The following is a 13,524-nucleotide window of genomic DNA, read 5'->3' on the forward strand; positions in this document are numbered from 1 at the left end:
TGATGTGCCCTGGACCTGCACACTATCAGCTGTAATAGGTACAGTCATAACTAACTAAAAATATAATTATTATCTCCATGCGAGTCGACAGCTGTCATGTTTGAGGTGATTTCATCACAATCTCAACGCAACAAAACATTGTGAGGAAAAAAAAAAAAGGATTTTGGATAAATGTACCCTAATTATAATCAACAGATATACAGATTAAGACAAAATATATAAATACATGTATATGTATATTTATATGTATTTACGTACAAAAGCAACACATCACCCTGTGAATATCACAAATTAAAATGTTTTGTACTACACAGCAATCCCATAGAAGACAACTGAGTTACTGAAGAAATTCAAGCAAATAATAGTACCTTTTTGTGGTTGTCTGAGATAGATTGTGTGTGAATTGTGTGTAAATGCACGAATATATATTTTCAGCCAATCATATGTACAGCTGCATACAACAGTATTGGAACGTACACTTGAAACATTTCTAGATACTCTAAAATCAAGTTGATTTATAAGTGATTTAATATGTAGCAATATTCTTTATTTTGATTTCATACTGTACTGCTTGTAACAGTGTGATGCAATTACTTCCAACTAAAAATAAACAACCACTTTCAGTTTGAGCATGTCTGGTAATGTGTGACAATACTTTGTCTACAACTGTACAGGCCATCTAAAGCAGTGATGACAATAATTGATAATATGGCCTTGAGGCTTATTTTTCAGAAGTATCACACAGGTTAAAGTGAAAACCTAGCTTCAGTTAAGTATTCAAAGATAAAAGGCTGTTCTTAACACAATTACAGGACAAGAGAATATGATGACTGGCATAAGATCTGCCCTACAATGCTCTCTAGTGGTAGGCAGACATTAGTGCTATAAACAACTGTAAAGTATCCTCTAAATACAGGGGTTGGACAAAGTAATGGAAACACCCGATTTTAACTAAGAAGTAACTAAATAACAATTACTAAGGCAGCTACACAGGCAAGTCATAGTAAGCTGAATGCCAATTAGCAGTATTTGTGAGCTACAAAAGACATCTGACAATCATCACTTTGATATGTAAATTTCCAAAGCAACATGAGGCAACTATCAGCTCAAAAGATAACAGATGCCTGAATTGCGGGTTGATTGGTCACAAAAAGCAAAATTGTGTTTTTTTTCATCACCCCCTCAACACCTCAACACCTCACCTCAACACCTCACCTCAACAATTACTGAAAATATACAGGACAAACAGTCCGTGAAGCATTTAAATAGCCATGCCTGTAAGTGAGGATACAGAAGGGATGTAACTGTGTTTCAGTGATTATGATCGAATTATATATAAATAAATATAGTAGCACGTTGATAAACTATTGGAAAATGTCTACATGCCACCAAATCTGAGGACAAAACTTTAGACAGAGAAACTTTAGACAGAGAACTTTAGAATAAAGAAAAGCACACCAAAAAAAAGAGAAACGCAGAAACAGATTGAGTATACAGCCCATGGTCACTCAATGGAAAATATCTCTAAACATTTTGCATTACAAAATACAAATAATCAATCTGCTATTAACAAAATGCAGAACACTTTATAGAATCTATTAAATAGATGAATATCTACAGTACCTTTACAATATGAACAATAACACTAAGTGTAACTTAATGATTTATTCAAATTCCTTCTCTGCTTCGTGCTCTGTGAACTGAACATGTTTACAAGAACAATTAGTCAAAACAAGACTATCTCAGCCTCTTCACATTGACACAAGCTTCATTTTACCAGAACCAAATTCTGATAATCAGCCAGTTGGGTGTATTCTACAAAAGGAATAAAAACCATCACTATGACTAAAACCTTCAAACAAAAGAGATCATACAGTAGGTTCACCATTTTAACACAGGTGTGGTATTCTTCATTTAGTTTTCTTTCTGTTAAAGTGTGAAGACTGAAAACACTGTTAAATATATGTGGTTTGTTTCCACTGCATTTAAAATAGAACATTTTCAGAACAATCTCAAAGGAACAGGGCATGGACGCTCACGTGATTCTTACTGTCAGAAAAACAAAATGGCCGAACAGACGAGCTGAATGAAAGGTTCTGTGCTATAAAGTGACGACGCTGGAGCGTATCCAGGGCGATCTCCTCTTTGGGACAGCTGTGGGTAGATTAGTTGTTTTTTCTTCATGGAAAAAAATATACATCGTATTCACATAAATAACCTTCAATAAATTAATAAATAGGATTCACAAAGTATAGAGGAATGAAACCCCAGAGCAAAGAGCCGGCGTACGGTGCAGTCCTGCCGTCCGAGAGTGTCTCCATGCGTCTCTGATGTAGAGGGAGACCCATCACCCTCTGACTCCAAAATAAGTGTGTTAAAATCGTCCGAGCCCACTCGGACAGCAGACCAAGGAGAGCGAGCCCACTCAGGTCCACTTCTTGACTCTCACCCAGAACCAGCAGGCAGGGAGATGAGCGTTTCTCCAGTGTTTCTGCAGGGCGGTCCCATATTCTCACTCTCACTCTCTCACTCTCTCTCTCTATAATTGTAATGTTAATACCCTTAATAATCATAATTTGCATAAGAACAACAACAGTAATAATCATAATAATAGTAATAATAGTAATAATAATAATAATAATAATAATAATAGCATTCTCATCAGTCCAGCTTTGTCTTAGTCATTTAGTAGCTAGTAAAATAAATCTCCTTGTAAAATATAATAGTGATACTATTGATAATTACAATCCAGTTTTGATTCAACCATACAAAATTCAAAAAGATTTTAGTTTTGTTCCACATCGCAGCAGGCAGTAGTTGTCTCTGTCGCTCGCTCTCTGTCCATATTGCACCAGGGACAGGGGGAAAGCACTCATTCGCACGGAGGAGTGGAGACGCACGGGGGGAAGGACGGAGTGGGCAGGGCGCAGGGCGCAGGGCGCAGGGCGCAGTTAGTGGACCACGTCGTCGTGGCGACACGTGGGCAGGTTGACGAAGGTGAAGACGTTAAACTCTATGAGGACGGAGATGCAGAGGAACACGGCATACAAGAGCAGGCACACCACGCCCAGCTTCCGGTCCAGAGTCCATTTATTCAAGTGCACACCCAGGATCTGAGAGAGAGAAGGGGGGAGGGAGAGAGAGAGAGAGAGAGATGGAGAGAGGGCAGAGAGGGACCAAGAGAGATAGGGAGAAAGAAAGAATGAGAAATAAGAGAAGAAAGTACATAAAAGGTGAGAGACTGCAGGATGATCAGGGTTAATGGACTGTTTTGGGCAGTCTTAAACAAATTGATGGTGAAATAAGCAAAAACCTATTTTCATGTTCATCCTTAATTTTGGTAAACATTTTTACTCCACTCATTTAAAAAAATATATGCTTTAAATATGAATCATGAGGTAAAACAGCAACAGTCATAGTGTAATGCCAAGCTCTTTGGTAATATTTAATCACATAATCTGTTCAGCTGTTCGAGTCACAGGGCTACGGTAACACAGCTTGACCACCAGAGGTCAGCAGAGGGGCCGGAGTTTGCCATCTGCACTTATTTTGAGCTGCACTCACTGTGAGGAATACGGAGGCCAGGAGAAGCCCCACAGAAAAGATCAGTCCCTTGCTGTTCAGATGAACCTGTGAAAGGTAAGAGAAAACAGGATTTACTTCATACGCCCCGTTTCTTTCGTAACTTCAGGGTGTAGCATAAAAACACAACCGAATCCAAATTCCGTAAAAAACATTCTCGAAAATTTTTTGATGAAAATATGAACCCAGCACAGTCGATTAACAAAATATGAAAAAGTGTGTCACTGGGAATGGGGATCTCAGGTATGCAGGAACTGCAAGTGTTTGTGTAGCAGAGACACAAATAAAGTGTGCCCAATGGCCAGAGAATAAGCTATCATTCTCCCTGCTATCAGACAGCTACTGACTGGGGTCTCAAACAGAATAGTGAGGATAGGACTACATGGTGTCTTAATGTTTAATTGTTTTTAAAAGAAGAAAGCAAGCACAATAATCATCATTTGTTTGTACAGCACATTTCATACCAAGACACAAATCTGAAAATGTTTCCAGTGGAAATGAAATGAAAATATAATGCTGAAAAACATGGGAGTGTTGAAGTTGGTAGAAATTCCTGACTTTGCAGGTCGTATGTTTATCCGCCCTCAAAGATATCCAGTTTCTATCCACAACCATGTCTTTCATACAAAAAAAAAACACAAGCAAGAACCGGGCAGAACATCACTCTAAAAGTGGGGGACATATTTGTCTTGAGGGAGAGGCAAGCCGCATTCCTCCATTTTACATGTGCGTTCAATTTGTAAAGGGTGTGCTTTGTAACAGGTGTACGCTAAAGCCACATTTCTCTTGGATGGCTCTCAAATTCCTCTGTTCTATTTGAACAGTTATCCACCTCTTATAATGCCTAAGCAACAGTGTGCAATAGTGGAACATTTCGTTCTGTGTGCTAATTATGGAGGTTGTTGGCACCTGTAGCATCTCAAACAATCCGCACCAGGGCCTACGGATCCTCCATGGGCATTTTACAGAAAGTTTCTACGATAAATAATAATATATCTAAAATGGAGATGGTTCTGGGAGAAAGGACACTGAAACAGTACTCTCTGGCACATTAAATATTTTTTTCTGAGAATGACAGAAGAGGACTTGTGTGTTTACACTGAGCGGCAGTGAGGGAGGGTGGCAGACATGTGAGCCCCCACCAGGGGGTGCTGTGGTCACTCACGTAGGAGCCGTAGTCGATGGCCAGGGTCTGAATCACCCAGGGGAGGCCCAGTCCCACCAGGATGTCGAACACGTTGCTCCCGATGGAGTTGGAGACGGCCATGTCTCCCATACCTGAGAGGGCACAGTGGAGGATGAAGATCAAACAAACACAATAAGGAGAACAGGCCATTCGGCCCTTCTGACCTCACCATTTTACCATGAGCTAGAGCACCCTACACTGAATCAAGCCTGAACCCTAAGCCAAACCCTACCCCTACCCCGAATCCTAACCCATAACCCTAACCCCCAACCATAACCCAAAAATAACTGGACACCAGAGGAGAGACGCAGAAAAACACTGGATACTGAAACTTAGTACTTTATTCCCAAGAGGACTGAACAAATGCAGATGAAGCTCCAAAAACTCGAGCACCAGACGCACCAAATTCTTCCTACTTAAAGGATCCATTACTGCCAGTGCAAACTTTTCTTTCCCAAGTGGCCCTAATAAGGGACAAAAAAAACTGTAGCATCTTCAGTCAGCGTGGAATTCAACTTATTTCTACAGATGTCTCCTTATTCTACTGATAGAGAACCTTTTGTAGTCCACTTTGCTAACCCCTTTAATGAGGACAGAGATGAACACATTCTGCTTCTCTTGCACATATTTTTTGGACTAAATTTTAAAACTATTCCCTCTGCTTCCATCCGTGTGCCAACAACATTCCCCACCCAATTTCATCCCCCAGGTCATGGCTGTAAAAGAGAACTGGCTTCTCCGTTAGCCTACCAGGTTATAATATGATATAAAAATGATCATTAAAAGAAGAGAAATGCAGAAGGCGTGCATGCAGAAGACCCAGAAGACCCGGCGTGCCCACCTTGCCGTGCCACGATGAGACTGGCCATGCAGTCGGGGACGCTGGTGCCCGCTGCCAGGAAGGTGATGCCCATGATGACATCAGGGATGGCCAGCGTGTAGCCGATCACCGTCACCTGCAGGGACAAAAACAACCCTGAGAAACTATCTAATCCTAACACACAGAAACGAGGGTTAGGATGCAGGGGTAGGGGTTAGGGTGTGGGGGTGTGGGGTTAGGGTACAGGGGTAGGGGTTAGGGTACAGGGGTAGAGTGCAGGGGTGGGAGTAAGGGTGTAGGGGTGAGGGTTAGGGCACAGGAGTAAGAGTTAGGGAGCAGGGGTAGGGGTTAGGGTGTAGAGGTGTGGGGGTTAGGGTACAGGGTTAGGGTGTAGAGGTGTTGGGGTTAGGGTACAGGGGTAGGGGTTAGGGTGCAGGGGTGGGAGTAAGGGTGCAGGGGTGAGGGTTAGGGTACAGGGGTAGGGGTTAGGGTGTAGAGGTGAGGGGTGAGGGTTAGGGCTCAGGGGTAAGAGTTAGGGAGCAGGGTTAGGGTTAAGGGGTGGGGGTTAGGGTACAAGGGTGAGGGTAAGGGCACAGGGGTAGGGGCTAGGGAGCAGGGTTAGGGTTAAGGGGTGGGGGTTAGGGTACAAGGGTGAGGGTAAGGGCACAGGGGTAGGGGCTAGGGAGCAGGGTTAGGGTTAGGGTGCAGAGGCAGGCGCGTCGCAGTGGGACTCCTCACCATCCACACCATGATGTAGGACAGGCCGGCGATCCACATGGTGGAGTTGAAGAAGCTGAGCATGAAGCAACGCTCCCAGCGGGGGCTGCTGCAGTCGGGCACGGTGAAGTACAGCAGCAGGCAGAGGGGCCAGGCCAGCAGCCACTTCACCTTGTTACACACCCCGGCTGCACAGGCAGAGAGGGCGAGACTGCTGACCTACTCAAACACACCTCTGTGAGTGCTCAGGTGAATGCTTTATGTCCTGTGTTCCTATATTCCTATATTCTCGCTAACTTGTTGAACTCGGTTGGAGCGACATTGGCTCAGGCGGTAAGAGCAGACATCCTGCAGTCAGAGGGTTGCCGGTTCGATTCCCGCCCTGGGTGTGTGGAAGTGTCCCTGAGCAAGGCGCCTAACCCCCAAATGCTCCTGAGAAGCATCAATTGTACAGCGCTTTGGATAAAGGCGCTAAATAAATGTTAACCATTTACCATTACATTGGCTGTTTCTCAATATCTATTGTTTTCCGTTCCTATGTTCTCGCAGACTTTTTTAGCGTCATCTTTCACAGCCCAAGTATGGTTCCGATGTTGAGAACACAAGAGAACACGAACGGATAAGATGCCGTGAAATGTTCTTCATCTGCCCCTTTTATTGATGCATCGGATGCATTCTTGCCCAATGAGAACGGACCTGATATCCCAGCATTCATTGCGAGATGGCAGATGAGATGATCCAAGCTCACAAATCAAGTTTTTAGTTTCACCATTTCTGAAATACATGTTGCAAAAATCTTTTGAAGATAAATAGATTATAATTGCAGAATCTTCACAAATTTTAAGCATACAATGTAGCCTCCAGATAAAAAACATCTATATGACTTGGCTATCTCGTAGAGTTAACGTTAGTGACGTTAAGGACTCGTAAGTACTAGTTATATTGTTGTGGGCAATGTGACTGAAGCAAACTAATTGCATTAGCTAGCTAAAGCATCACAGATGAAAGGGATGTTTTGTGCACTTTAATGTTTTAAGTTGTCAACAGTTTCTCTATAATTTATACCCAAATGTATACCCAAAACCACAGTAAAGCAGCTTTACAAAGAAATGAGACGCACAAGGTGCAGGAAAGGCTGCTCCTGCCTGTTTTGTAGCGATAGCACAAGCGCACATCACAAGCAGGCATTGCATCTGAAACGCATATAAGAGTGTTGTCTGTCCTTGTGTTCTTGCAAGACTGTTCTTGTCAAGAACACATGGATAGTACACTGTTGCGTTCTTTCGATTGAGAAACACGCATTGTCTTGCCTGGTACATGAAGCTAAAGGCTTTCCTTTGAGATTTGTTTATAGGTGACCTTGATGATGGCTTGAGCACTGAATCCATGCACTTCTTACAGATGTCACTCACTACTAAAGCATACCTGTTTTTTAGTAGAAAATAAACGGCAACAAACACATTTTTATATGCTGCTGACCTTTTCTGGTAAACATAAAATTGATTTCAAGCTCCAATTTGATTTGCCAGTTAAATTATATTTGTGAAGGTAAACCAGTGGTTTTATTATATGTTCCATGGTGCCCTTTAACAGAGCCATTATTGTGTTTATATTTCATCCGTATATATAGTACAGTAAACTTTGTATAGCAAATACATCATAATTGCTTTTTTTATGGGGTATTGTTAGTAGTGGTAAGTGATTGCTAAGTTAACGCAGTGCAGATTTGTGTTGTGTGTATTATTCCAGAAACCAGCAGAAGACGTTTTCAAATAGTGCATTTTTAAACATACACTTCCACAACACTTCTAAAGCCTGGTTTTGAGATGAGCAGTTGCCATGTCAACCTGTCATATAAAGAATTACAGTACATACTGGGTAAATACCAGGTACTTCTTAGGTAACTATTCTGATTTCAGAAGTAAGTACTATGAAACAGGCTGTACTTACACATGCTACTTACTGACTGTTTTTCATAGTACTTACCACTGAAATCAAAGTAGCTACCTAATAATTAAGCAAGTAAATACTAGGTAACTAATGGGGTGTGAAATGAAGCGTTACGAAATGATAGCCTATCCAGTGAGGTCACAGCTGAAATCAGCCTCACGGCGACGTACCTGGGGCGCGGAAGGGCACAAAGGGTCCCCCCCTCTCTTCCTCCTCCTCTTCCTCCTTGTCGTTGTCGTTGTTCTCGTCCTCGTTCTCCGTCTCGTTCCCGGCGATGATGCCCCAGCCGTCGTCCTCCGTGCGGCGGCCCCGGGGCCGGTTGAGGCCCCTCTCGGCCGCGCTCATCCCGTTCTCCAGGGCCCTCCGGCTGGGGATGCGCACCGTCACCTCGGGGTCCCCGTTGATGAAGGACTTGCAGTTAATCAGACGCTGTCTCTGTGGAGCCACGCACACACACACACCGTCGATGCCCGTGGCCCCCCCTGGTCCACAGTCAGTGTCTTTACTGTGATTAACTACCGTCCCATTTCACTACTTAACACCGACTCTAAAAGCACACACTGCTAATGGGATCCAAGGTAAAATGCACCTTCCTCACTATTTGACAAATAAATGGGACCTGGTTCTGGTATATTCATTACAGGTGGCAGTAAGATACACCAGTATGAATTACAATTGATGGCAAAAATATTTGCACCCCATGGAATAAAAATAGGTAGTTCTGCTGTTCCCAAAATAAGTCGTAAGTGCAAATATTTTGTATACGGCTGCTAGTGTCTGTACAGTTTAAGATGCTGGGTTTTGTTGCAGCAAATCCCTCAATCAGTTAAGGGTGTTGAAAATGTAAGTTCTCTTACGCTTGTTAATGCAATGCAGGTGCTCAAGGCATTTGCATTTTCCAATGGTTCAGTGACCAGGTGTCCACAATTTCAGCAGCTAGCACCCCACTCACTTTGCTAACTGTAAAGTCGGTCTATATAATTCCACCAATGAAAAAAGGTGACCCGTTTCTTAAATACTTGTTTCCATATTGCATATGGAAGCATTAGCTGGTAGCCAAAATTCACAACACACAGGGTTATGTCTGACAAAATGGCCATGAGAGGATATTAAACCATCCTTCATAGGATATTAAAAGTATCCAATTAACAACAGTTGACAGATCAGGGGTTGCACCTACACCAGGAACAACACCAGCACACAGAGGAGGGGTCCCCAGGCTGGGATTAGGAGCCCCCGGGCTGGGGGGGGGGGCGAGGCGGTACCTCGGTGATGATCATGCGGGAGGCCATGGTGAGGCGGGTTCGAGGGGAGAAGTGGCTGGTGATCATGATGCGCATGCCGGCCTCGGAGAAGGACAGCTGGTGGGGGTAGGCCGACAGCAGCTCGTCCACCATCAGCACGGACGGCTTGCGGTGGAACGTGGCTGAGGAGGCGGCGGGAGGAAAGCAGGTGTTCATGGGATATTAACACCCCCACTAATACAACAATGACAGAACTTACATGGCTTAGACAACTCCCAACTGCTTAGCAAACTCTTAACACCTACAAACCTACAAACTACCTCTTCACATGGGCGGTGCTAAACTGCCTGTTTCATTATGTTACTTAACTTATTTTACCATGTCTATCTTACTTGTTTCTGGCTCTCCAGGTAGTCTCAGACAGTCTCGATCAGGTTTGTAGCTGAAAAGTGGTCTATTACTTACTACGTTAATTTATTTAATGAAATACAAAAATTGCAATTAAGTCACACTAAGTGTCTTAGAAAATTCATGTTTGGAAATCTCAAATGTACTATTTTCTGACACACTAATGAGGAAAAAAAGAACAAATTTGTATTTAAAAAAACACTGTATAGCGACAGTTTCCATATTACAGTCTGCAGTTTCTCTGGCAGCTTCTCTGAACTCAGCTAAGCCCGTTAGCGCTCTCGTGGATAGGTTCAGCTGTGCCACAGCAGTTGTCTCTAACACTGCAGGCTGCCTCGTATTACCATGCACTTTGCCGAGAGCAGTGCCAGAAGGTGTGAATCCAAATAAGATATTTCACCCAAATTATGGCAGCAGCTAACATCTGTGCCATGTATAAATGCTTTCTGCTTAAGTAGAAAAATGATAATACAGGCACGGTCAATTCATACCGAGATGAAAGTTTCAATGTAGACTGATTATATTTGTAGCTAGTCCACCTACGTACATTTTAACAGTCAGATCGTGCCGTTAGCATAAGTCCTATAGAACACACCAAAATCACTGTTACAGGGCAGTGTATTGCAGTGCACTGAGATTTAATCTACAAACTAGTGCAACTATCAGGCCACACGCTGGAGTTTATCATATAGAGTGAAGTTCACGTATCCTGCATTGCATTAAATTAATTCACGGCAGAAGTTTCAGGAGGCAACCCTGCAATGGGGAACACAAACCAACCGAGGCAAATAAAAGTGCTTCTTTGTTTCAATATTCAAGGAAACCACTTCAAAAAAAAAACTAACTGAATTAATTACACTTCAATAACCTTTTCCCAGTTAATATAATGAATATACTTAACATTTAGTTCATTTGCATTACTTATGCCACATTCCAGTTACCACAGCAACATAAGAAGACCTGATGTCATTGGTAAGTACTGGTAAGTGTTGCAATTATTTTTAATAATTGGATTTTAGTTGGAAATGTAGAGGTATAAAATATAAAGGACATACAGACAGTCTGTCTACTTCATGTTTTCACTCCTCTTTATTCAGACTGTATGAAATCAGACAGGCTTATAGACAGAAGAGATAGCAATACTAAAGATGATATAGAGTGGAACTGCAGGTCTGACTGCATGGGGGTTATTGATATTTCGGTTGAATGTTGTCTCTCCTGCTGGCAGTGCCACACAGTCTCCCCAATATATAGATTTTCAACAGTTATCTTATAGTGAGTAAATCATTTCAATGCACCAAATTACTTCAGCACTGAATTAGCTAGGCAATATGATACACTATCATTAAATAAACACTCAGTGATCACTTTATTAGGTAGACCTGTACACCAGCTTGTTCATGCAAATATCATGTGGCAGCAACTGAATACATAAAAACATGCAGACATGGTCAAGAGGTTCAGATGTTTTACACACATATACATATATATACATACACACACATGCCAAATAATAAAAACAAGCATTGAGCAGATGCTCTCATCTAGAGAATGTACAATCTCACATCACACAACATACATTCTTTTACACATAGTCCATTTTGAATATGTACTGAAGCTATGCAAGTTAAGCACCTTTCTCAAGGGTACAACCTCAAGTCCGCAGCCTTGGAGATGCAAGCCTAGTTTCCTACCCATAATGCACTGCGGCACTACATAGTGTTCTACCCCTATGCCTCCGCAGGGGCTCCCCCACTCTTCCCCCCCACCCTCAGGAGGTTCTCCAGGGGCCCGTTTGTAATGTGTAACAGGCAAACATGTACGCGTGTGTGCGCACACACAAATACAAACACACACATGGGAATTAGAACCTGACTTACATGACCTAGATACACTGTATAGTAAACATGCCTGCAAACACAGACACACAGGCACATGTACATGCACATACACCATATACACAAGCCCAAACAAGCACAAAGTGAAACAATAAGACTGTTCCTCCTCTTTGCTCTTGTTCTGTCCACAAGTTGGGATGACTGCAAGAACTTGAACAGCCCCCGGCATGTACACCTGAGATGTATTTGTCATGAGTGCAGTAACTCTGACCTCATCAGGCCTGGTGAAGGTCATCTGTGCTTTGTGGGAGAAACCCAAACGGACCTCATTTCATTGTCTTTAAACAAGATTTTATTCTACTTTAAGGCAGGGGTTGGGCCAGTTTCCTATGGATCTGTATCTCACGACTTGCTACTTGAAGATGAGTCTTCCTCACCTCCAGAAAGAAGAACAAAATGGCCGCCAGCAAATACAGGCTTTGTTTTTGTGTGTCTGCGCCCGCTTGTATGAGTTTCCACACACACACAGTGGACACACACACACACACACACGTTGTTGAAACAGTGCGACCCCCTGCCCTGATCAGGCCATACCTTTCTTGAGCAGCACCATGGTGGCGTCGCAGTTCTCATCCAGATCAGTGTTACTCATGGTGCCGTTGGTCAGATTCATCGAGCTCTTCTTTCGGCTCTCAAAGTAGCGATGCATGGGGCCATTGATCCTTTCACGCGACACAGGAATTGAGAAAACATCATTATGTGACTTGGCAAACATCGTTTTTTTCCTCACACAGACATACAAATACAAACATTGAGAACCATGTCTGCACACACAAACACGCGCACACTTACTTCATTATGAGAATGTAAACCAGGTACATCAGAATCAAGACAAGAGACTCCCACCTGCAATGACAGACGTGCATTATGTTTAACCAGAGGACTACAACAACTTATTTACATAACTAAATAATAACCATCACTAGTGATATCAAGCATATAGCATATCAAAATGTTCTAATAGTAATCCTCAGTCCCACATGCATCAGATGCAGTTTGCCATTTCTGATACTTCATTTGTTAAAGCAAAAACATATATTTGTTACAGTTTCATATAACCACACACCAGCATAGCAAAACAGTAAAGACTGCTCACCAGGAGACTTTCTCATCATAGATGAACTGCAGAAAAACAGAGAATTGTGGTTAATAATTTGCTGACACATGATACACTACAGGAAGCATCCCTATTAATAGCATAGTATACGCATATCATAATAGTGTACACACGCACACACACACACACACACACACACATACACATACACACAGCTTTTTCAGAACAAAGAAACAGCATAAAAAGCCACTAATATAGTTTACTTTTACATGTCTTATTAACCAGTGCATTTTTAAAAAGAAACATGCTGTGCACAATATTCACTACGGTCTTCAGTGTGTTGCAATGGTACTTTCATGCTTTGATGTATTCATTTAAATGTGTGACTGCAATGGAAATGTTGTCTTGTTTATCACACCAATAATACTGAAAAATGAACACTGAAATGAGAGAGAGAGAGAGAGAAAGAGAGAACGGGGGGATAAAAGAGGAAGACAGTGTATGAGAGAATTATGATGATAGAATTAATAGAGCTACAATCTGCACAAACACTGGACCAATCACTGGAAGAGAAAGTCCTGAGAAAAAGCAGTGTTTCTGGGGTTTTTGAGGGCTAGTACAATAAGTGCCCATTAGGCAGCTGGGGTCATAAGGCCATGTTA

At 42.4% G+C, this 13,524-nt stretch overlaps 1 protein-coding gene across 1 annotated transcript in view; it reads right to left on the reverse strand.

The window, feature by feature from the left end:
* Positions 1–2,524: 2,524 nt before the first annotated feature.
* LOC133118328 (sodium/potassium/calcium exchanger 3-like) overlaps positions 2,525–13,524 on the reverse strand; it is a 79,156-nt gene continuing 68,156 nt past the window's right edge. The window contains exons 8-17 of the mRNA XM_061228222.1: positions 12,902–12,927; positions 12,598–12,651; positions 12,340–12,467; positions 9,521–9,681; positions 8,426–8,690; positions 6,327–6,493; positions 5,610–5,724; positions 4,748–4,860; positions 3,565–3,630; positions 2,525–3,113 (exon numbers count right to left, since the gene is read on the reverse strand). Of these exons, the coding sequence (XP_061084206.1) occupies positions 2,952–3,113; positions 3,565–3,630; positions 4,748–4,860; positions 5,610–5,724; positions 6,327–6,493; positions 8,426–8,690; positions 9,521–9,681; positions 12,340–12,467; positions 12,598–12,651; positions 12,902–12,927 (1,257 nt within the window). The 3' untranslated portion in view covers positions 2,525–2,951. The remainder of the gene's footprint in view (positions 3,114–3,564; positions 3,631–4,747; positions 4,861–5,609; positions 5,725–6,326; positions 6,494–8,425; positions 8,691–9,520; positions 9,682–12,339; positions 12,468–12,597; positions 12,652–12,901; positions 12,928–13,524) is intronic.

The sequence above is a fragment of the Conger conger genome, chromosome 18, assembly GCF_963514075.1.
Source record: "Conger conger chromosome 18, fConCon1.1, whole genome shotgun sequence".
NCBI lineage: Eukaryota > Metazoa > Chordata > Actinopteri > Anguilliformes > Congridae > Conger > Conger conger.